The 25,491-nt window shown below is 37.1% G+C and overlaps 2 protein-coding genes across 2 annotated transcripts; one reads left to right on the plus strand and one right to left on the minus strand.

Annotated features, from left to right (window-relative positions):
* Window positions 1-10,602: 10,602 nt before the first annotated feature.
* LOC139888283 (uncharacterized) lies at window positions 10,603-11,484 on the minus strand. Its single transcript, XM_071871301.1, has one exon. The coding sequence runs from the start codon at window positions 11,482-11,484 to the stop codon at window positions 10,603-10,605; it is 882 nt and encodes a 293-aa protein (XP_071727402.1).
* An 11,919-nt stretch (window positions 11,485-23,403) lies between these two features.
* LOC139888284 (uncharacterized) lies at window positions 23,404-24,035 on the plus strand. The gene is made up of 2 exons (XM_071871302.1): window positions 23,404-23,624; window positions 23,783-24,035. Exons 1-2 carry the CDS (start codon window positions 23,404-23,406, stop codon window positions 24,033-24,035), a joined length of 474 nt encoding a protein of 157 aa, XP_071727403.1.
* Window positions 24,036-25,491: the final 1,456 nt, after the last annotated feature.

The following is a 25,491-nucleotide window of genomic DNA, read 5'->3' on the forward strand; positions in this document are numbered from 1 at the left end:
CCAACAAGAACTGTTTTTCCCCCATCGCCAGAGACTCATACGCTACCGATGCCATGGGCGGAGAATACAACATACGTGGGAACCATTCCCATTTACGTTGGTGCGTCTGGGTCCTCTGCGCACGGTACTGACGTTGAGTTCTCAAGTATCGACTCGCACACGATCGCTACACCGGCTAGTGCAATAGAAGTTTTGCAAAAATTGGGCTTTGACACGTGAAAGTTGAGCATCCGAAGCGCGCATCCACATTCGGGGTCACATCAAGGCGCGCAATTGGAGGAATCATGTTCAACCTCGATAGCCTATTTTCCCCAGAAAACATCACTCAACACAGTGTCAAACTCCGCGCCAAGCACTCGAAGACTTGAAGAGCGCACCCAAAATCAAGCCAATTTGATCTACTCGCTAATGAAAGTTGCACCCGATGATATGGTTGAATACTTTAAACGACCAAGAAGGGTTGAATTCACGGTCAGGAATTTATTTGCGGACATAAGGGAAATTGTTGCCAAGCCTAACTTTGGGATTGTACCCACCTTTGAAAAGTCTGTGCCTCAAAGGTGGGCTGACGAAACCAGGTGCATAGAATTTCCTCCTGTCGTCGAAGGAATAGCGCACCAACGGTTCGACAACCTACATGCGCTGCTGTCACGACCCTACTTTTTCCGTTATCTTTTTCCGTTAGTAGTTAACGTCCGTTAATTGATATTCGTGCCATTTCATTTCTATGACTTATATTATTATTTTAGTAATAATATATTCCTTATTATGTGTTATATGAATATATGTATTTGTATTTAAAATTGTATGTTTCTACGTATCGTGGATTTCTATCCGGTGAATTATTTCGGTTTTCAAACCAACGATTAGACTTTTGAGATTTTTGACTCCAAATTATTTTAATTATGATATTTTTATATCATATGAGTATATAAAGTATTTTTATATTTTATTTTTCGCGTGTGCGTGTTTCTTTTTGAAATTTTAATCGCGTAACAGTGGTTTCACTAATAGGGCTTCGTTCGGACTTTCGGGACAAAAAAAATTTATCCATATAAAATTGTAAGTTGTGTGGGCCACCCTAATGGCCATGATCGGCCGACCTAATCCCATATCCCATCCATTTTCTCAAAATTTCACTTACACTTGATTTTACACATCATTTTTACCACATTCTATTTTCTAACCCTAGCAACTCCCATCCCTTCCCTCTCCTCTCACCTTGCATGACTTCTACAGCTTCATCATCATCATTTTTGGTTTTTTTCATCAACATAACAATTATTCATCATCTCTAAAGATCAATTGCATATACGGGTTCTCCATCTCACGATCTTCAACATCCTTCTTCTTAATTTTTGATTTGGGTATGAAACCTAACCCTAGCTTTTTCATTTCTCTTTATTTTAATGATTTTCTTATGTATGTTGATGTATTGGTACTTGTATGTTATTGTATGGTTGTGATTATGCGTAGAAATGTTCGATTGTGTATGTTTTCGGTTGATCAAACTTTGGACAGAATATTAATGGCTATAATCAGTAACTTTGGCTCATTTTTTTTGGTTAAATTGAGTGTCTCAATGTTTTCCTCTCATTGAGTACATAATTTAGGCTTTGGATTCGTCTCGTTTCGAGTTACGGATCAAAATCTATGCTAGAATCATTGTTTTGTGAAATTGAAATGGTTAATCATTTGAAACCAGGTTTGGTCCGACTTTTGTGGCCATAATATGAGCTTTTAGGGTGTACCAATGTGTTAGGATTGATTATTGGATGAACATTCATGTTCGGGTCATCAAAAGTCGAGCCACGGATCACCCGGAATGACTAAAACAAGAATTGAAACGAATTAACGAATAGTTTGGTTCATGGATGATCATCACGACCCCATGAACTGATTTTTGGGTGTTCTTGAGTGTTCTAAGGTGTCGGGATGGTTGGTTGGACGAAGATATATATAAGACTTGTCAAAAACTGACACTCGAGGCTCAAGTTATAACCCGTCGAACTTTTAATTAAACTTATGGTTATGAAATTGAAACTTAGGTTATAAATAATGATTTTCATTATAATTAGATTACTTATGTTATAAAAGTAATTATTTTTAATTAATACTTATGATATATAGTTATTATATCATTTAATAATTACATTATGATTTAATTATTCTTATAATTAAACTTATGATTAATAATACATTTATTATTAATGAAAATACTTATGATAGGTATCAAACTTATGTTATCAGATTATTATGTCAAGAGGTATAATAAAGATTATTTATTTATTTATTTATTATAAGACTTAGTTATTATTTAATTATAATACAATTTAATTATTAAATACATATGATTTAATAATTATATTAAAATACTTACGATACGTGTTCCATTTCATAATTAATTCAAGATAATTATGATATGATTAATAATTCATTATTAATTAATAATACTTAAGATATGATTAATATTTAATTAATTAATTTAATACTTATGTTATATCGATTATATCATTTAAACTTATGTTAACTTTATAATTCGATTTAATTCAATTAAACTTATGATATGACATGTTTATACAAATATTACTTTAAATAATATTATAACTTATATTATTAATATAATTTACACTTTAAATTTCAATGTTGACTAAGTTTGACCAAGGTTGACTTTTGAGTTGACTTTCGGTTGACTTTGACTTTCAGTTGACTTTTGTTGACTTTTCTAATTAAGAAAACTTTCCAAAGATAAAAACTTTCCAAAAATAGAAACTTTCTAAAAATAGAAACTTTCTAAAAATAGAAACTTTCCTAAAATAGAAACTTTTCAAAAATAAAAACTTGATAAAAATAGAAACTTTCCAAAAATAGAAAGTGCGTGTTATACGCTGTCCTGATCATACTGACTCATACCGAGTGATGTTCTATGATGTACTACAATAAGTACTATGGTTATCATACTAAGACTTGACCTAAGTTAGTTATTTATATCGACCTGCTTTATTTTTAGGTCGGAGTTGTTGTCATTCTTGATCACTTTACATTTTGCTGTTCGCATTTCTATTTCACTGCTTCATTTGCTTTAAGGTGAGTTATAGTCCCGCTTTTCATACTATTTTAAAGTATATTTGGGATGAGATCACATGCAACTTTTGTTTTAAGTTTTGACACAAGTGGAAATTAATTTAAATTATTCATTATGAGTTGAACGAAAATATTCCCTAGTCTGATAACTGTAATCACTGGTTTCTACTGGTGAACGCGAATCCTATGGATAGATCTATCGGGCTTGACAGCCCCATTTCGAGCTAGTCGTGCTAGCAATTTATAATCAGAATGTATTAGTACTTTGTTATTTTTGAAGATACACCTGTTCAGTGTATATTGTTGTTTGGTAAGGGTATGGAAATGGTTAAGTGGTTACCAGGTGACTCATGGATTAATGGAATAATATTTTATGTTTTCTAACATTCAAAATCTTGTGGTCTAAAGTTTTTACGTTATTTAAACCTATAATTCACTCAACATTTTGTTGACAGTTTACTCGCATGTTTTCTCATGTACTTGACTAATTGGCTTCCGCTATGATAGATGGTCTGCGTGCATGTTGGCAGATTTTTGTTAAACATTAAACTTTGCATTCTATTTTGGTTTGTTACATTGTGGGTGTTTGGTTGACTTGTTTTTGGTCAACTTTGATTATTTTTATATATGTTGGGTTTTTCTAAACTACATATTTTGGTGGATTTCCTTTATAGGAAATCATTTTTAAAAAAAGAATGCAATATTATTTATTAAATTCATATAGAGTTTGGATCAAGCTGTGGGACCAAGTGACGGAGCCGTTAAGGGTACTTGATGGGCCATTATAGCTGCTTATCACCTCTCGCCATAATTGAGGAGGACATTTCTTGCCCCATCTTTGTAACGTAAGGATGCCTAGGCAAACCCATATCAAGCAAAGGCACGAAGAATCTGTGGAACAGTTCATCGATAGGTACAGTCATGGAACCGCGTGCGTTCCCAATTGGATAGAGTCACATGTATTTTTCGGAATTGTCCATGATGTTTACAAAGAGCGTCACTTACAATTATGGCAAAAACTGCGAAATAGAGATCAGGAATACAACCAAACGCTCATCAAAAACTTGGCAAAAAGTCTTAAAGAAATTCTTGCGACAGAACCAATTTCTCAAACTTTCGGCAGGCCAGCGCGAATAACAGGATACGTCAGGTGTCACGACCCTACTTTTTCCGTTATCTTTTACCGTTTGTATTTAATGTCCGTTAGTTGATATTCGTGCCACGTCATTTCTATGACTTATATTATTATTTTAGTAATAATATATTCCTTATTATGTGTTATACGAATATTTGTATTCATATTTAAAATTGTACGTTCCTACGTGTCGTGGATTTCTATCCAGCGAATCATTTCGGTTTTCAAACCAACGGTTAGACTTTTGAGATTTTTTTTTAAATCCAAATTATTTTAAATATAATATTTTATATCATATGATTATATATAGTGTTTATATATTTAATTTTTCGCGCGTGCGTTTTTCCTCCGAAGATTTAATCGCGTAGCGGCGTTTTCGCGTTTCGGGCTTCGTTCGGGAATTCGGGCCACAAGACTTCTTTCCATTGATCAGGTGGGTCATGTGGGGCCTACACCTCTCAATATTTTGGCCGAACCCCACTTAGAGGGGGTGTTGGTGCAATTTTGCATTAATTGCATTTTTAATCTCAAAAATCATTTTATCTCCTCATTTTAAACCTAGCATTTTTTCCTTCATTTCTCCTTCCTCTTTCTCCCATTCATGGCCGCCATTTTTGGCTCATAAACACCTTCAATTGATCATCTTCAAGTGTGTGCTTCAAAGGACTTTTAACATATTTGGATTGCTCTCGTTCATCTCTACGCGATTATATCAATCTTTTCTTGCTTAGGGTATAAACCCTAACCCTAGATTTTTCATTTTATTCAATTTTACTGTTTTGATGTTATTATGATTGTATAGTACTTGTGTATTGTTGTATTGATGATTGTATGCGTAGAAATGCTCGTTTGTGTATGTTTTCGGTTTGATTAAATTGGGACAGCGGACTTTTTGATGAAATCAGTATACTTAACTATTGTTTTTGATAAAATAAATTGTATAGATTAGTTCCTCTCATCAAGACAATAATTTTTGGCTTTTGATTTACCTCTTTTCGAGTCCCGGATCAAAAGTTATGCTTAATTTGGTGTTTTGATGGAATTAAAATATAAAAACGAATGTAATCAGTTGGGGTCCAACTTTGTGACCATTTTTGGAGTCTCTAGGGTGTACTAGTGGGTTAGGATTGATGATTGGATGAACATTCATGTTCGGATCACCGAAATCCGAACCACGGATCACCCGGAATGGCTAAAACAAGATTTTAAGCGGATTAACGTTCTAAGTTGATTCATAGCTGTAAGTCACGACTTGGGAACTGACTTTAGGATGTTCCTAAGTACACTAAGGTGTCAGGTGGTTTGGTTAGACAAGGAAATATATAAAATTCGTCAAAAACCGACACCCGGGGCTCAAGTTATGACCCGACGAACTTTTAATTACACTTGATGGTTATAAAATTTGAACTTATGATATAAATAATGATTTTTCATTATTATTAAATTACTTATGATATAAAAGTAATTAAAATTAATTAAAACTTTTGATATATATATATTATATCATTTATTAATTACATTATGATTAATTATACTTTTAATTAAACTTATGATTAATAATACTTTTATTATTAATAAAAAAAAATACTTATGAAAAGTATTAAACTTATGTTATGAGATTATTACATTAAGACTTATAATAAAGATTGATTAATTATTTAATTATTATAAGGCTTAGTTATTATTTAATTATAATTTAATTATTAAATACTTATGGTTTACTAATTATAATTAAATACTTACGATATGATTAATAATTCACTATTATTTTTTTTTGAAAAGCAACATTTATTTATTATAAACTATACCGCACATATACATTGTATATCAGTCTCGATGGCCATTGTGGCTAGCTTACACAAACATATAGCTAAGGAAACAGACCAAAGTATTGAGCAATGCTGAGATGCTAAGGTAGTATCTCAACAAGGACAATACACAACTACACAACTTAAACCAAAAAAATTTGCGGATTATGCAACCAACTATGCCAATCGATGATCTTCTTTTTGCAGCGCTTCGCGATCCATTCAAAGCCTTTAACTTGGATTTCACTTAATGCGACCGAATCGTTCCAACATTTGTTCGCGAACACCTTTTGATTTAGGTTTTTCCATATTAGATATGCACACACCCAAAGTAAAGCTTGCTAAATACGTTTCCCATTATATGACGTGTCTTGACTCGAATCATTGAAGAAATCTTCGACATTAATTAACGCGATACCTCCAACACCCCACCATTTAAAGACTTTACTCCAAACCTCAAGCGCAAGCTTACAATGAATAAGAGAGTGATCAACCGTTTCAACATCATCGTCACAAATGGGGCATCGGACCGAATGAAGATCCATACCCCTCAAGTCAAGTTCCGTCAATACCGGGAGTCTTTTCTTCCTTACTCTCCACATAAAAACTTCCACTTTTTTCGGTACAAGGTTGTTACGCTCCGTCTCACAGAAGTTGCTGTTTGGTTGAAACACATATGAGGTAATTACATCAGTGAGCTTTTTTGTTGAAAACATACCATCAGTGCTTGCTCCCCATCGCCATGAATCTGACTTTTGCGGGTTAAATGAAGTCAAATTCACTAGTTCCGTAAGAGCCTGTAATTCGCCAACCGCTCAACCCGTAGGATTTCTCACCCATGCCCAATTGCCTACCCATTTAGACCCGTCCCACAAAATTCTGTCACTAACCGAAGCAGCAATGTCAGTTTCAAGTCGAGATAGTCTTTTGAATGTGTTCATCATCGTCTCATTCCCCATCCAAGCATCCTTCCAAAAAAGAGTTGATTTACCGTCACCCATCTCCTTGACAAAATAGCTTGTAAAAGGAATTCCCATTGCCTCCAAATCGTGACCTGTTTTAATAATAGAGTTCCACACCGAGCTATAGGAAACACAACAAACATCATCATTAGAGAAAAGACCACCGGAGCGGCCGTAAATACTCGCGACAACTTTGACCCACAAAGAGGTGAGTTCGGTAAGGAACCTCCACCACCACTTGCCAATCAAAGCTAAATTTTTACATTTAAGTGAACCTACATTTAACCCGCCCTCCCCAAAATTTAGAATTGTCTCATCCGACTTAACCCATGAAATTTTTGATTTATTTCCCGACCCACCCCAAAAAAGGAACGTCTTACACTCTCAAGTTTTTTTAGCACACAAGGCGGAGAACGGAAGAGCGAGAAGTAGTACAACGGGAGACTATTTAGCACCGATTTAACAAGAGTCAAACGTCCACCGAACAACATCGAACGCACCCTCCAATCCGCAAGTCTCTTTTGAAATTTATTAATAATCGGTTTCCAACTTTCTTCTCTTTTCATTTTACCGCCCACCGGAAGTCCGAAATAGATAAAGAGGAGTGAACCTACTTTACATCGGTAAGACTTAGCTAGTAGTTCAACTTCCCTATTATCAACCCCGACCCAGAATAAGTTGCTCTTGTGATAATTTACTTTGAGCCCCGACGTGAGTTCAAAACATTTAAGAATTTTAAAGAGACTTCGCACATTATCCTCATTCCATAGCCCGATAAAAATCGTATCATCCGCATATTGTAGATAAGAGATAGTGATTTTACTCTCACCAATATCTACACCCGAGAATAGACCATTTTTTACGGCCAACTTAGTTAGAATATTGAGCCCTTCCGCCGCAATGATAAATAGGAAGGGTGAAAGTGGATCCCCTTGCCTTACCCCCCTTTCAAGCCTAAACTCGTCCATCGGAGAGCCATTAACAAGTACCGAGATGGAGGCCGACTTAAAGCATGAAATAATCCAATTCCTCCACTTCACTCCAAAACCCATAAGTTCCATTACCTCGAGCAAAAATTCCCAACTTAAACAATCAAATGCCTTCTCGAAATCCACTTTAAAAATGAAGCTATTGATACGTTTATGCTTAAGATAGTCAAGTGTTTCATTAGCAATCAACGCACCATCTAAAATATTCCTCCCCTTAATAGACGCACTTTGTTCAAAACCAACGAGATTTGGGATCACTTTTTTAGCCTATTAGAAAGAAGTTTTGCGATGACTTTATAATAACTACCAATAAGGCTAATAGGGCGATAGTCATTCAAACTCACCGGATCCGATTTCTTAGGAACGAGTGTGATGAATGAAGCATTACACCCCCGCGATATCTCCCCATTTTCCCAAAACAAATTAATTGCCTCCACGAGATCGCCTTTTATCATACCCCAAAATTTCTTATAAAAACCCAAATTAAAACCGTCCGGCCCGGGGGATTTTGTGCTCCTGCAATCCTTAACTGCTTCCCATATTCGATTCATCGAATTTCGCTTCAAGATTGTGAGCTTCTGTTGTGCTCACTTTATTAACCTCAATTCACAGCCCAACTGAATCAGGCGCATTACACTCGGCCAGGCCCATCATACGTGGTCTCGAGCTGTTTGTGTCCCCAAATCTGTCCCGAAAGTGATCCATGACCGCATTCTTAATCACCTTTGGTTCTTCTATCCATGACCCGTTAATGTAAAGACCCCGAATATTACATTTATTATATTGCCTTCTAATAGATGAGTAAAAAAACTTAGAGTTCTCGTCACCATCTACTACCCAACGGGAACACGCTTTTTGTTTCAACATACTCAATTTAGTGTTCTCTTTCTCGATCCAACATTTACGTGTCTCTAACCAGCATGCCCTCTCTTGATCATTGATTTTCCCTAACACAGCAAGTTGTTCTAACTTCTCTGCCTTATCTTTTAAGACTTTTATCTCATCATCTTGTAACGACCCGTCAAAATCGCTATTGACGCGGCACGTTAATCATTGATTCCACAGTGAGGTTTTGACCTCTATATGATACGTTTTGATAAAATATTGCATTCATTAAAATAAGTGACTTTCTAAACATAGAAAGTTATAAACATGTGGGCGAGTGCTTAGGTATAAGCAAAACCCCAAAATACATAAGTCTTTAATTTACAGGTTGACATCACAGTCCAATTATTTATTACACAACGCAGTTTTATTTTGAATGCCATAAACTTTGTACAAAGCATGAGAGACTCCATGCAGGCAACAAGCACATCACAGCGGAAGCAGTCTAAGGACCTGAGAATAAAACATGCTAAAAAGTCAACACGAATGTTGGTGAGTTATAGGTTTAATTGCTCGAGTCATAAACATATATAAAGATAGACCACAAGATTTCATCAAAAGTTTATCAATAGATTCTACGTAACAGAGCACCCTGGTAACTAAACTTAACGCTATAGTGATAATTACCCCATTCGTTTTAATACACGCAAACCAACGTGTCTTAAACTCAAATAATATACGTCCGTTAAAAGGCTAGCGCTCTAGCTCGGACGGGGATGTCAAGCCCTATGGATCCATATACAATTATTCGCGCCCACCAGTCCATATCCTATGTACTGGCAGCTACTAGTTACCAAAGCTAAGGGATTTTCGATTTAACTCAGTGTAGAATTTACTATGTACTTGTGTCTTATTGCGTTTAAAATAAATTGCATGTATTCTCAGCCCAAAAATATTTAAAGTATTTAAAAAGGGAGACTATAAACTCACTGTTCAATATTGAGGTTCAATATTGTAGGCAAATTACGTAGACGTAAAGATAGTGGATGACGGTATGGTTGGTCTTGGATTCACGAACAATACCCCGAACATTACCCAATATTTCCTTATTTTAAAATGGTTTGAAACCCGAATTAAAAACACCCTCGTATATACCTTATTATTATTAAACTTAATTTAAATTTATAATTATAAAATTAATATAGAAAGAAAGAGTGATATTGAATTCTGAGTACCTAATTCGGCAGAACAAGGCTGGCTTTTATAGGCACATTTCCTGATTTTGGTCCTCATGCGATCGCATGAGTTTTCAGTGCTTTTGCCATGCGATCGCATGGCTAGGCTGGACAGCTTTGTTTTCTAGTTCGTCGACATCAAATAGTATTTACTGTAGCAAATAGTGTTTACTGTAGCAAACAGTGTTTTAATGTAGCAAATAGTGTACTGTAGCATTGTAGCAAAATACGGTTTCACTGTAGCAAATAGTGTTTTACTGTAGCAAATAGTGTTTTACTGTAGCAAAGTAATTTTTACTGTAGCAAATAGGGTTTTACTGTAGGAAAGTCGTTTTTACTTGTATATATATATATATATATATATATATATATATATATATATATATATATATATATATATACATACATATAATTGTTCATGAATCGTCGAGAGTAATCAAAGGTAATTGTATATATGAAACTGTTCTAAAATTTTGAGACTCAATCTAACAGACTTTGTTTAACGTGTTAAAATAATAAATCGTATAGAGAATTGGTTTAAATAAGTCAAAAATTTTCGGGTCATCACACATCTAGGCTACCGAACTCACTTTTGCTCCACTTTCTAAGGTCATTCTTTACATTCTTAAGCCTATCACGAAACATACAATCTTTACGCGAGCCAATGATCGGTTTTACCCAAGCCTCATTTATAATACGAATGGCATCATCCTTGTTCAACCACTCATCGAACACTTTAAACAGTTTCGGCCCAAAATCAATTACCTTGTCCCTAAGAACGAGCGGACAGTGATCTGATTCCCTCCTATCAAGTGCCACTACCGAAAGGTCTTTCCACAGCTTAATAAAATTGTCATTTACAAGGAACCGGTCAAGTTTACTGAACTTTGTACCATCATCACTAATACGCGTGAACTTTTTACCGTTAATTGGAATGTCAATCAAAGAATTGCTTACAATGAAATTATTAAAACGATCGGCCCTAGCTTGAATAAACACACAATTTAAACGATCCGATTGTTCCCTAACCTCATTGAAATCACCACAAATTACCCATGCCGAGTCAATGTTTTGAAGAACATTATCAAGAGTATTCCACATCTCCCATTTTTTCGAATCAGTGTGAGGTCCATAGACATTAGCAACGACAGTTTCATGCCTGGACCCACACCACTTCCCACGTATAGCCACAAAAAAGTCACTAACTAAAGCACTTTCTACTACAAAACTTGTGGTATCCCAAACAAATAATAACCCACCAGAGTTTCCAATCGCATCCTTTTGTATGAAATCAAAATCACAGTTCCCCCACAATGAACACACCCAATTGAATGAAAGATTTTTACATTTGGTTTCTTGAAAGGCCGCAACGTTAGGTCTTTCGTTGAAACACATACCCTTTACCCACCCGAATTTACTCTTAACCCCAAACCCGCGAACATTCATAGAAAGCATCTTCATAAAGAAAAGCAACAGTCGAGAACAATCAGAGAGCTTACTGAGAGTTAGGGTGGGGCCACCTTAACCCAATTTGTTCACCAAAAAGCTTAAGCTCTTCGTTATTAATTGAATGGCAGGCCGTCGTCTTGGAATCCCCGTCAATTGATGAATTCCCTCTTGATTTCAGTTTCTTGGCTTTGCTCAGTTTGGAACAGGTTTTGCACTTATGCCTGTTATCAGCTGCAAGGTCATACCCAGCCCTAGCCAAATTCTTTATCTTCATCAGTCTTGATGATTCCCTCCAGTTACCAACTGAATTCGAATAGCATCCATTGCATATCGACACCTCACTAAGCCTGGAAGTGGAGTGATTTTTTTTGACATAACCCTTTGTATTTTTCTCAGCACCCCCAGCACCATTACCCTCCTGGAGACTAGAATTCCCTTTCTTTTTAATTTGTCCACGAACACAGGCCCTGCCCTTGTCACATGATTCTTTTGGCCCAACATTACCCGTATTAAAATCTTGTCCAACAGCATAGTCCAGCCCAACATTCTCCTGGGCCCAATATTCTGGCCCATTCGAACATAAGTCCCCCATGCTTTTGGACCTACGGTGGGCTGAAGTGGCCTGTCCACTCGACTGAATGTGATTTGTTATACGTTTAAGGTTTGAACTTTGGTTATTGGAATTCTCACCATCCCCACGCGCCGGATTTACCTCTTCCATCTCTTCTCTCTCATCAATCTTGGGACTAGGATTCAGATTATCATCATCAATCATGGTCTCTACAACTACCTCTTCGTTAGCCCCAAAAAGATTATGAATTCCAAAGCAACCCGATTGTTGGTCTTCCTCCACCATGATGTTCCTATCAGCACCTTCACCGGCATTATTACCGGAATTTTCGTCGGAAACATTCTGACCAGGACACCGGACCGATTCAGGATCGACTTTTCTATTGGATGTATTATTCCAATCAACCCACTCACTATTCTTTCTACCATATTCCTCGACGCCATCCATTTGTTCAAAGAACTCTTCACTACCTGATAGTTCATCTGAGTCAATAAATTCTGATTCACCTTCAGAACTGCCATCATCCTCATCACTTGAATACTCATTCTTTTCCCACCCGTAACCTCTTTTTCCTTCTTCAGTTACGTGGATAAAGTATTCGCTGGATCTATGTTTAAGTTTCAGCCACTCCTTCACAACACCAGGGTCCATCAGCTTGACAAATACCCTGCCATAGGTGAGGTCTTGGTTACCAAAAATAGAGCAATTGTCGAATTCATGAACCGTACCCTACCACTCAGCGATTGAACCAAACATTTTTTCCATCCAACAATGTACTGGCACACCCGAAATATTTAACCAAACCATCCTGCCTTCTGGCCAACTATTCACATCCCAAAACGACACTTTAGAAATCCACCTTCTTAACGGGTGGTTTTTATCCTCGACAATTTTTTTGGCAGCATCTGGACTGTTAAGGATAATCAAGATGCTTAAGCCACCTAGTGACTTAATTTGGACATCACAGTAACCTTCTTCTCTGCTGATGAGATCAAAGTTTTTACGGATCTCCTTGTTGTTTACTTCGCATACAATTGCATTTTGAAGAAGTTTATCATTGCAGCCTGAGTCATCAATGATAACACAGTTTTCCTTCCCCATCTCCCTATCCGGAACTGGACCATGGTTTACTTTCTTCTTGTTGTTTAGCAGGGACCTTAGGTCAGTATTCCTGTCCCCTACGATGTCGTTAAATTTCCTGCCATCCCAATAGTTATTACGTGCAGCCCCAACGTTTAATGGATTGTCTTGTGCCTGTGATCCTTTATGCCCATGAGTTACCCCATTTTCTTTTGGTTTAGGGCTTCTCACAGTAGCCGTGAAAATCTTAATCAAGGTACCATTGAACTTCACCTTCTCCAAGTCTCTCAACATCCGAGAACCATCCTTAACTTCTGCAAATCGTACGAAAGCAAATCTTACTCCATTACGCGGTCTCTTATTCGCAATGTACACATCTCGAACAGCCCCAAACGGTTTGAAGGTTTTCCACAAGTCCACCACCCTCCAATCTTCCGGGAAGTTGAAGAACATGAACGATGTGAGATCATTTCTGTTTGACCACCTGCTTTGGTGCTTGAAGTCATCGTTGTACCGCCCCCATGTCTCGCCGTGCTCTCGCCCCTCACTCTCTCTCTACTTTCTCTCTCACACATTCTCTCATTATTAATTAATAATACTTATGATATGATTAAAAATTTACTATTAATTAATAATACTTATGCTATGATTAATATTTAATTAATTAATTAAATACTTATGTTATATTAATTATATCATTTAAACTTATGTTAACTTTATAATTCAATTTAATTTAATTAAACTTATGATATGACATTATTATACACATATGACTTTAAATAACATTATAACTTATATTATTTATATAATTTATACTTTAAAATTTAATGTTGACTAAGCTTGACCAAGGTTGAATTTTGAGTTGACTTTCGATTGAATTTGACTTTCAGTTGACTTTTGTTGACTTTCTAATTAAGGAAACTTTCCTAAGTTAAAAACTTTCCAAAAATAGCAACCTTCTATATATGGAAACTTTCCTAAAATAGAAACTTTCCAAAAATAGAAAGTACGTGTTAAACGCTGTCCTGATCATACCGAAACATATTGAGTGTTGTTCTTTGCTTATTTGCAACAAGTACTATAGCTATCATACTAAGACTTGACCTAAGTTAGTTATTTATATCGATCTGCTTTATTTATAGGTCGGCATTGTGATCATTCTTGATCACTTTACCTTTTGCTGTTCGCATTTCTGTGTTGTTGCTCCGTTTACGTTAAGGTGAGTTATAGTCCCATTTTTCCATTTTAAATCTTTTTGGATGAGAATACATGCAATTTATTTTATATATTGGACACAAGTGGAAATTAGTTTAAATTATTCATTGTGAGTCGAACGAAAATATTCCCTAATCTGGTAATTTTAATCATTGGTTTCTACTGGTGAACGCGAATCCAATGGATAGATCTATCGGGCCTGACAACCCCATTTCGTGCTAGTCGCACTAGCAGTTACAGACGGAATGTATTAGTACTTCGTATTTTAGAAGATACACCTGTTCAGTGTATATTTTTATATTGGTTTTGTTAAGGGTATTGAGTTGTTAAGTGATTACCAGGTGGCTCACGGGTTAATGGAATAATGTTTTATATGTTTTCGAGCATATAATTTTGTGGTCCAAAATGAGTCTTTATGTTTTCAAACATAAATTTTTATGGTTTAAATTAAATATTGTTTGCAATATTAAACCTATAATTCACTCAACATTTTTTGTTGAAAGTTTACTCGCATGTTTTATTCTCAGGTTCATGATTGATTGCATCCGCTGTGCTTAGAGAGTCTGCATATTTATGATGGCAGCTTTTGTTAAACATTAACTTGTATTCTATTTTGATACATTAAATCGTGGGTGTTTGTTGACTTTGTTTTTTGGTTAAGTATTTATGTATGGTTTTTTCTAAACTTAAATATTTTGGTAGGTTTCCTTTATAGGAATCATTTTTAAAAATAAAGAATGCAAGGTTGTTTATTAAATTCATTTAGAGTTATGATCAAGCTGTGGGACCAAGATAACAATGGTCGTCAAGTGTACTTTGACGGGTCGTTAAATCAGGCGTGATAAATCCAAATTCTGCGACTTCCATGACGATTATGGGCACGAGACCGACAAATACAATGCATTGATAAGTAAGGTAGTGGCGTGTTTGAATCGAGGTGAGCTTCGACACCTGAAGGTGCCCAAAGGACAGTCGCTAAATGAAGAATACGATGAATACAAGAAAAAGGAGCAGGATAAGATGATCTATGTGTAACGACCCAACCCTCGTTATCCTAAGAACACGACAAAAAAAAAAAAAATCGGTTCCAGTGTATCTGGACGGCGTCCAGTTATCTAGACGTCGTCCAGTATTGAAGGCCAGGACGGCATCCAAGAACCTTGGACGGCGTCCAAATGAACTGTAAGTTTCTGACCCCGTGGTCCAACTTACTCGAGCGGAAAACCCGCTTCCCTACATTTTTAAACGAAACGACTTCCACAACAATTCATATTAAGTAAAACTAAGATATTTTCGCAATAAAAATAAGTTTTACAACACCGGGCCCACAATGACCCGTCTTACGAATTTCGTTCAAAAATACAAGTTTCGACCATTCAAGTTTGATTTCCAAACGACACTAGAGCATGGTCCAAATTCTTGGCCGAACTTCCAAAAGCTAAACCCTCGAGAGCCACTACTAATCCAAACGAATACCTTTGCCCTTGTCCAAGCCGGAGCCTAAAAAGGTAAACAACGGGAGGGTAAGCTAAAGCTTAGTGAATGCAATAATTATACATATACACATATAATATACCTACTTGCAATCACTTACACAAATACCTCATACACGCTAGCAATTTAAATAGCATACCATCGCAAGTATAACGCTAATACCATCGCAAGTATAACGCTAAAATCTTCGAGACCACAAGCTAGCACAACAATAGCATATACAACTCGAATAATATAATATGCTACACTACAGCACATAACCATGGTTAACCAATAGTACAAGGGAATGGTACTCGAATTTCTCATCGGTGTTCATAACAACCATTAGTGTACAATAAAATATATCACTAACCCCCGAGTGGTATGGACAACACATATCCGTTCATAGTAAACGTTAGTGTACAATGACATATAGCACTAACTCTTGGGCGGTTTGGACAACACATATCCATTCATAGTAACCGTTAGTGTACAACGACATATAGCACTAACTCTTGGGCGGTTTAGACAACGCATATCCGATCCCTCCCCCATCCCACAAATAGATACATTATACACATACACGTATAACTATTCCACTCACCTTATCGTCTTGGTGAGATTTTCCAACAATACTTGAAACCTTCAATGCGAGTCACCTAATACAATTTTAAATGCCCAATTAATTCGCATAATAAGTTGGATCAAACAACAACTAACCTCACTAGTGCATTTATGACCCAAAGGGTATTTATAACCCATTTGCACTAGAATCACTCAATCAAGGTCCAAGCCTTCAACTAACCACTAAAAGCTAGTGATTAAGGTTCTAAGACTCCCATCAATACATATCTAGGGTGTTATCATACTCAATTTATCCCGCTAGGTCAAACTTACCCATTTGACCCATTTCAAGTCAACCATGAACTCCAAAACACTTTTCACTAACAACACAAGTGAGCTAGTGATTAACTAACCATTCAAGACTCAATAACACCATTTATTACTTTGAAATTCTAGGTTAGTCATTCTTGAGTCCTCATTACTTAATCTTACCCAAAACCCCCAAAATCACCAACAATGGGTTTTATGTTCATCTCTAACCCAAAACCCTAACCCTTAAACAAAATAAACAAAGGAAATCAAGATTAGAACTTACCACCATAACCAAAACGTAGCTAGTGATGAGATGAACAACTTTATAACTCGAGCTATATCCGAAACTAGCTTCTTCTTCCTTTGCTTGAGCTTTCTCACACTAGGAATCTCTCTCTCTCTGGAGGGGATGAGGTTGTTGGAAGTGGAGTAAATGACACCCCAAGATCTGATCATATGGCCTTAAACTCGTCCCACATGTGAAAATACCAAAATGCCCTTTTAAAAATAACAAAACCAAACAGCTGGCCCGTCAGATCATCTGGACGGCGTCCAATAACCTGGACGGCGTCCAGTCCTTCAATGTTGGATGGCGTCCCATGCTTTTGGACGGTGTCCCAACTAACTGGAAAACAGGGTCTTACACTATGTTATCACTAGGAAGAGTGTCAGTAAAAAAACAAGACCTGCGCACTATCGGGAATACATGCAGGTCCCAATCAGCGAAGTTCAAGAAGTTAAAAGCGACCTCAAAAGCGATGTTTCCAAAAGCTCTAACGCGAACTTAAACTTAGCCTGAAACCATCAAAAGAAAGGTTCCGGGGGCTCTCTGATAGCCCGCTGCCAATTTTGGGAACCTTGGAAGTCAAGCTACAACTCGAAAACGATGACGACTTGACAAAGAAGCGCGCCGAGAAAATACGGTTTAACATCGTGCGCGCACCGTCAAGCTACGATGCGTTATTGGGGTACTCATCGTTGCAAAAGTTTGAAGCAGTGCTCTATATTACACATGATTCGTTCAAATTTCCCATGAAAGCTGGAGTCTCAACGATGATGTCAAAGTCACCAGAAAGAAACAACGATCAGGTAATTTACTGATTATTGATCCCACGATTATAAAATGGTCACTTGATCTGAATAGATGTTTAAAACGTGCGAACAGTTCAACGTGCTTACCACATTTAAATGAGCACAAACTTGTACAATCCGAAACATAAGACTCGCATTTAAATGCACATTAACGCATACTTACGCGCATTCGCTGATTGCAAAAAACATTGAACTGGTCTAAACAGATCCAAAGGAACAACGCAATGGAAGATGGAAAAGGAAGCAACCCGACCAAAGGAGCAAAATACGCTGGGAGACGCGCGCTCAGCCATTAAGTTGAGCATCAGTAAATGCAAATACACGCTTAGAGTCTTTATAACTTAAGCCATGTTTTTCATATGTTGTTCCTAGAAGAAAACCACCATACCACTTATGTAACTGCGTTAGCAGAAAAAACTATTGTAATGAATTCCGGCAATACGCCTGTGTTTTGTCTATTTTTCCAAGATATTTTCTGCAAAAATCTTTGTGCCACGTATAATGCAAAGTAGCTCTCTAACTTGGACTGGTGCGTACGGTCGCAAATACCCCACGCACTCCTTCCTTTGATGGGGTGTTTTCTCCATCCCCCGCGCGGTAGAATATTTTTTGGTGACAAGCTAAATTTTATTAGCGGAAGGTGACGGACATTGGTTTGTCCTAGCCGCACCCGAGCAGAATACAAGATCTGCAAGTCATAACTATAATCGATAGGATTGGTCGCCCTTGAACACAGTCTTAAGTGTTGGCGCACTTAGAAGACTCTCGATGCACAGCTATTAGGGTGTGTGATTTAAGTCTATGTTATGTGCACAACAACATATATGATTAATCACGCGCTGACATGCCTTGAGTATAATATACGATTAACAAATTTAATTTGTTTAACTATGCACATAACGCGCTGGAAATGATTAAGTCAACACGCATACAATCGGTGTCACCAGAATTCACAAATACAGTTATAAAACCGATATCATACATGCACATCATTTGAATACAAGTACTAAAAGTAATAACGCGGACCGCAAGAAACATCACTTAACAAAAAGTTTCATCTCATTAAGTATTCATCACAAAAAGCGCAATAAGCGTATAATACGTGAACATAAGAACTTACAAGGCAACACTCAACAACGACTCGACAAAATCCTTCGCACTAACGCGCATGTACTGTGTTGCCTTCACCTCGTCATAAAGCGCAGTGCGACGTTTGCGCACATCCATGTACAGATCTATCTCTGGATTCTTCCTTTTAGAACGACGTCTACGCACCTACGAAGATACAGCCCGTATAGCCTTTTTCAAATCAAGCGACTAATGGGTCAAGAAGTTGTTAAGAGATGTCTTGCTTCTAAACAACATACTGTTACTACAAAAATTATAAAGAGATTTATACTGCATGCTAAGAAGACTGCTTTTGTGGTTGAACATAACCTTATGATAGTAACTAACTTAGCAAACCGAGTTATCGTTTATGAAGGGATCCCACCCAAACGCGGGCAAGGATCCAATCAATTTCCAACCAAGAGTCAGCAAGCCTAGTCCAACAAAGGACAGGGGGCATAAACTTGCAGGATCTTACTTTTACTTGGACGAAAAATTAGGTCATGCGCGTGCATCGATGCGACTTGCCGGTTGGCAACACACAAAAACACGATCTGGAGAAGGTCACGCGCGACTTCTCCAACGGCTACGCAAATAAAAGACAAGCGGTTACACGTTAAAACAAGCAACGAGGAAAACTAAAAAGATAATAGAAAAGATGCAAATATAACGAACTTACCAGCCTTCTTCTTCCTATAGGACTCCTCCCCCTCCTGTCAGCATGCTTGCACCCCGTCCTGTGGGAAGAAATGCCCTGGTCAATCGAGTCCCCTCGTTAAAAGCAGGAGAGATGGGCACTATAGCATTGTGATTGCTGAATCCCACATCTGTGCGTGGAACCTCCTCCTCAGAATGTACGCAACCTTTAAACAAATGTAACTTGACGCCGACAGAAAGAACATTACCCCCCTGTGCCAGTGGTAGACGAACAGCAAAGGGTGCCGGACTGCGTAACCTGTGAATGCGTAACTACTTTGTCAGTGGGAGGATTATTAATATGATGACTGAAACTAGGAGGTACGAGGCCAAAAGACTAAAGAAGGAGATAATCCTCCGTAATATCCTCAAAATCCTGTCAAAGGATCATCAAAGAAGATCTCCACGGTGTTCAGTTTCAGGTAATAAAGAAAGAAAAAGATGAAATCTTATGTGAGAATGGAAAGAAAGGAACTGGAAAAGTATTGGGCCAGTCGCTCAAAGAAGAAGAAGATGTGCAAGTAAAGAACACTTTGTAAAAAGAAAGAAGGCATTTATAGGGATGAGGAGGAAAACAAGAAAAAATGGAAGGCGCATCGTGTCCGAACAGGTGTCGCGAATCTGAAGGAGAGGGAACTAATAAGCTACAGTGATCAGGTTGAAGTAATGATTGCGTTGACAGTTTCTGAGTGACAGGATACAGTGACCTATGGCAGAGTAATGATTGAGTTCGTGGTTTCTTGCGCTGAACAGACTGACAAGCCGTAAAAACCACCCTGACATTAAATGCACTGATCTGGTGCACTGTGCATAATAATTCTAGTTCTGCAACACACGCGCTTCTTCGCATTAAATGCAACTGTTCAACGCGCTAAACGTCATCATTAGAAATTATTCGTCGTGCACAACGCTTTACACCAAAATGCACCTTTTCGCGCACTACATGGCATGATTAGAGTTCTACATCACACACAACAAGTTGTGTGCAATATAGAACTGAGGGGATTTAATGATGCGCATAGCTGCACATCTAACTGCGCTACCTCAGATCAGCGCGCGCCACCCCATATAAATCGCACGGGTTCATATCTTATACTGGCTAGCACGCAATCTCGTCACACTTTAATTAAGAACTCACAAACATTGATCGCGCAGTTTCAAATATAGCGCCATGTTAGGAAACAGATAAGGTTAGAAAGGTACTATGGTGACACTGAAGAAGAAAGGACACTCGTGGCAGCACAATGCGATCCTGAAATTGCAGGGTGGACAGAAAAGGACAGCAGGGTATAAAGGGGACAACACTAAGATAATGGCAGCACTTTTTCAGCTTTTTGGATAAAAGGATGGAGACAATACGACGTGGCAACAACATATCCTTTTTTGTCCCCCTACGTGGCACTAAGAGACAAAAGCCCACAACTATAAATAGAAGTAACTTGAACAAGAAGAGGCATTCTGAAATTACATTCCACTTCACCTACAAGAATACTCTCAAGTATATTTCACCCCAGCTAACCCACGCAACCGGTATAACATCCTCAAACACCTATCGATTTCAGGTAGCGCACACCACGTAAATCCTAACATCGCCCTTGGGCCATCAACTTCGGCTAACCCGAATGATGGTGGGTTACGTTTAACCACCCTTTCTGAGATCATCATCTTGTACGAGGGTTATTCATGGTACTCCGGACCGGAGAGTTAAACTCAAAAAACCCTTAAACCCCTCATTATTGTTGATCTCGCATGAACCGAACCCCTTGGACCATTTTATGCTTGATCAGCGGATGCTCTCCAGCTTATTGATCATTGAACAAGGTGTTTTGAATAACGAAAATTAATATAATGGAAGATAGTTCAGTACCGACTTTATTAGCGTTAGTCTTCCTCCGTAGGATAGAGTTTCTGCATTCCAATCCGCAAGTAGCTTGTTGAATTTTTCTATAATAGGAGACGAGTTAAGCTGACTTTTCATATTTTCTTCGATAGGGAGTCCCAATAAGTAAATGGGAAGGAGCCCTCCTTACAACCGAACCATGAAGCCAACAAAGAAAGTTTATTATTCGATGTGCTGATCCCATGAACACAACTTTTGTTGAGATTCACTTTTGAACCCGATAAATCTTCAAAAAAATTTAGAATTTTTACTGTATTACGAGCCTCGAGTTTGTTCCATTTTTCAAATAATATTGTGTCATTCCCATATTGATGGTGAGAGACTGAAATGTTGTCTTTACTTATTTTCAATTGATTGGGCTAAACCCAAACTTGACCCATGAGCTACTCAAAATCAGTAATCTCGTCCCTATAAATAAAGGGGTAAAAAGGAGAAGTCTTCTACGTTTTTGCTCTTTCAGCACTTCATGCAGGTTCTCCAAGTTTTATTGTATACACACTGCAAGGAATACGTCTTTTTTTATGGCGAGTTAAATACTTCTTTTTGTGGCGAGTTAACTTGCCACAAAAAGGGCATAAAAGTCAACGCAATTGACCTTTTGCGGCGATAGATCACCGCAAGTGATTTCGATCATATATCAATGATCAATACTTTTACACCCTTAATCGATTTCCCGATAGAGTTAACCACATTATCTAAAAAGTAAACTGTTGATAAACTTTGAAACTCTTGGTTATGCATTCAAATAATTTATTTGCTTGATAAATTATCCTATAAATCAATAATTTTATGTAAAAGCAAACTATACATGATACGTTAATGCTCATGAACTATTTTATGAAAATAATACTAGTACTTCCTTCGTTTCATATCTATTGTCTTCAAACAAAAAACAATCAATTTAAAAATAAGTGATTGTCACATGTATTTTTTGTTAACTTTGAAGTCTTAACCCCTTATATTTTTTTACCTAATTTTTTGTCTTATATAAAACAAGTAGACACACACACAAAAAACTTTATGACATTATTCATGTCCATTCGTAGAAATGGACAATTCATTTGGAACATGTTAAATATGAATAATGGACAATTTAATCAAAACGGAAGTAGTATTATATATTTATATATTATATAATTATATAATATATATTATATTATTATAACTTATAACATTTGCATCAAAAAATGATGGGACTTAAGATGATGTGTTAGTGTTAAAATCATTTGCAAATGAAAAGCGTAAGCATGTGCAAAATAATACAGTAATATCCAAGCGATGGGACATAACAATTCTACTTCTGTACGTAAGCACAGTTCAATTTTGCCCCTTCCCATAAAATTTACTCCATTTATTTTCTTACAAAGGTACCTACACAAGGTTTTATGCCATCAAGCTTTTCCAGAACATATACACGGAGTACTCTTTTATAACGAGTATTTAATTGTTATTTATTTATTTCTTATGTTTTACTGATTTAAATTCTTTAAGCTGTATTATCGACCAACTAGAAGGCTATGGATTAATATTGACGCAAGTTAAAGAGAGTATTTTTAATAAAATTTCGACATTAAAAAAGTTAAAAGGGAGTATTTGTGATTCTTTTAAATTATTTATTGAAAGATTATTGTTATTAGTCAACACTATTCTAAGAGAATATATCCTGTATCAATTATATTTAGTATGTGAATATTTGATTGACTAGATAAAATAGCAATGTATATCTCTTCCATATTTACAGGATAATTAGTCGCTAGATGATTGGGAAAATTGTAATATATATACGAGACATTGTATTCTGTAAAACATAATCGAATAGAAAAACCTTCTTACATGGTATCAGGCTTCTCTGCTACATCCACAACCTAAACAAAACCTGCCGAAATCCTTCCTCTCTTCTTCATCAATGGCAAAAAAACAGCAATTTCACCCTGCTCTAACCGTCTCCAACATAAAAAATCTTATACCTATTACCCTGGAACTTGACAATAGCATGTACAACTCTTGGTCTCGTCTGTTCAAAATCCACTGTCAAGCATATGATGTGCTTGATCACATCATCCCACCCACATCCGATTCTTCTTCTTCAACTACTACCAACACCACTCCCAATCCACTTTGGCCACGGTTAGATGATGTAGTCCTACAACGAATTATGGTACGATCTCGACCGAACTTCTCAACACCATTCTTGAATAAGATGAAACCACCGCTGCTGCTGCTTGGTCCCGATTGCAATCGGTGTTCCAAGATAACAAAAATTCTCGTGCTTTATACATCCACAGGAAATTCTCAACGATCAGGCTTGATGATTTTGCTTCTGTTTCAGCATATTGTCAACAGATTAAATCACTAGCCGATCAATTAATGAACGTTGGCGACAAAGTAACCGAGGAACGAATGGTTCTTCAACTAATCGCCGGATTGAACGACAATTTTGATACTGTCGGCACCTATTTTACTCAGATGGATAAATTGCCCTCCTTCTACGAAGCCCGTTCCAAATTGATTTTGGAAGAAACTCGCAAGCAAAAATAATCGGCGTATAGTGCTACCACCAGTGTAACCGCTCTTGTTTCTTCCTCCTCAACCAATCGGCCATCGATTGTTTCGCCGGAATCTGCTCCAACACCTGAACGTCCCATCTTCGGCTACCGTAACAATAATTCTCGTGGTAGAAGTCGATCTAGCAGTGGTTATCGAGGGAGAAATCCTCGTGGCCGTGGTGGTAGGTACATGTCCCAGGGTTCCCAATTGAATTTGACTGGTTATTCCCCATGGCACTATCAACAGGCCCAATGGGCTCAGCCCCCTTGTCCTTATCCAACCAACAATTGGACCAGGCCAAACAATCCCACATCTCAGGCTGGTATTTTAGGGCCACGACCTCAGGCCCAATTTTCTAATGTGTTTCCTTCCACAGGCTCTTCACCTACTGACATTGAAAGTGCTATGCATACAATGACTTTAAATCCTCCCGAAGACACTTGGTATATGGACACCGGGGCTACATCTCATATGGCCGCAAATTCAGATAAATCCAAGTATTATTCTCCATTAAAACAACAACAACATATAATCGTTGGAAATGGCCATGGCATTCCCATTCACGGTTTCGGCCACTCTACCTTACCCAACTCTTACCGACCTTTATACTTACGCAATATACTCCATGCTTCTAATTTAATTAAAAATCTTATCTCCGTTCGTTGTCTTAGCATTGATAATAATATCTCCTTAGAATTTGATCCTTTTGGTTTTACTGTGAAGGATTTCCCGCAGGGCACACCAGTTCTGAGATGTAACAGTACTGGCGACCTTTATCCGATCTCCACTTCTTTTCTGCACCGTTTATCTACACCATCAACTTTTGCTGCTTTATCTCCAAATTTATGGCATCACCGTCTTGGACATCCAAGTGTTGAAGTGTTGCGTTCTCTTAAGAATAAAAAGTTTATTGATTGTAATAAAACTCCTTTACATTCCGTTTGTCAATCTTGTGTGTTTGAAAAACAAATAAAATTCCCGTTTGTGTGATGACCCGGAAAATTTCGACTTATTTAAACCAATTCTCTATATGATTTAATATTGTCGTCATTATAAGCAATGCATTTTGACAAGTTTTAAAACTTTTGTAAATGAGTTTTATATAACGGTTGACCACCTTGTTTGTCTGACGATTCCCGAATGTCATAACTTGTGTTAGTTATGAAGGTATTTCGTATGCCCGAGAGACATATTAAATTAACGTGGCTAATGTGTTTTGATCCAAGTCGGGTCATACCCAATAACAAACTTACCGACACCTCATTCGTATTTAATCTTAGCGATTGGATCGTTGATTAATTACGCGACACTTGTAATTAAGAAAAACGGTTTTCTAAAATAATGTCATTTGATGTGTATATAAATTATGGAAAATTTATATAATAAGTGTTTAATTATTTATGGGTTAAATAATTAAATTTAGTTATGATACATTTTATATAATTGG

This window comes from Rutidosis leptorrhynchoides, chromosome 2 (genome assembly GCF_046630445.1).
Source record: "Rutidosis leptorrhynchoides isolate AG116_Rl617_1_P2 chromosome 2, CSIRO_AGI_Rlap_v1, whole genome shotgun sequence".
Lineage (NCBI taxonomy): Eukaryota > Viridiplantae > Streptophyta > Magnoliopsida > Asterales > Asteraceae > Rutidosis > Rutidosis leptorrhynchoides.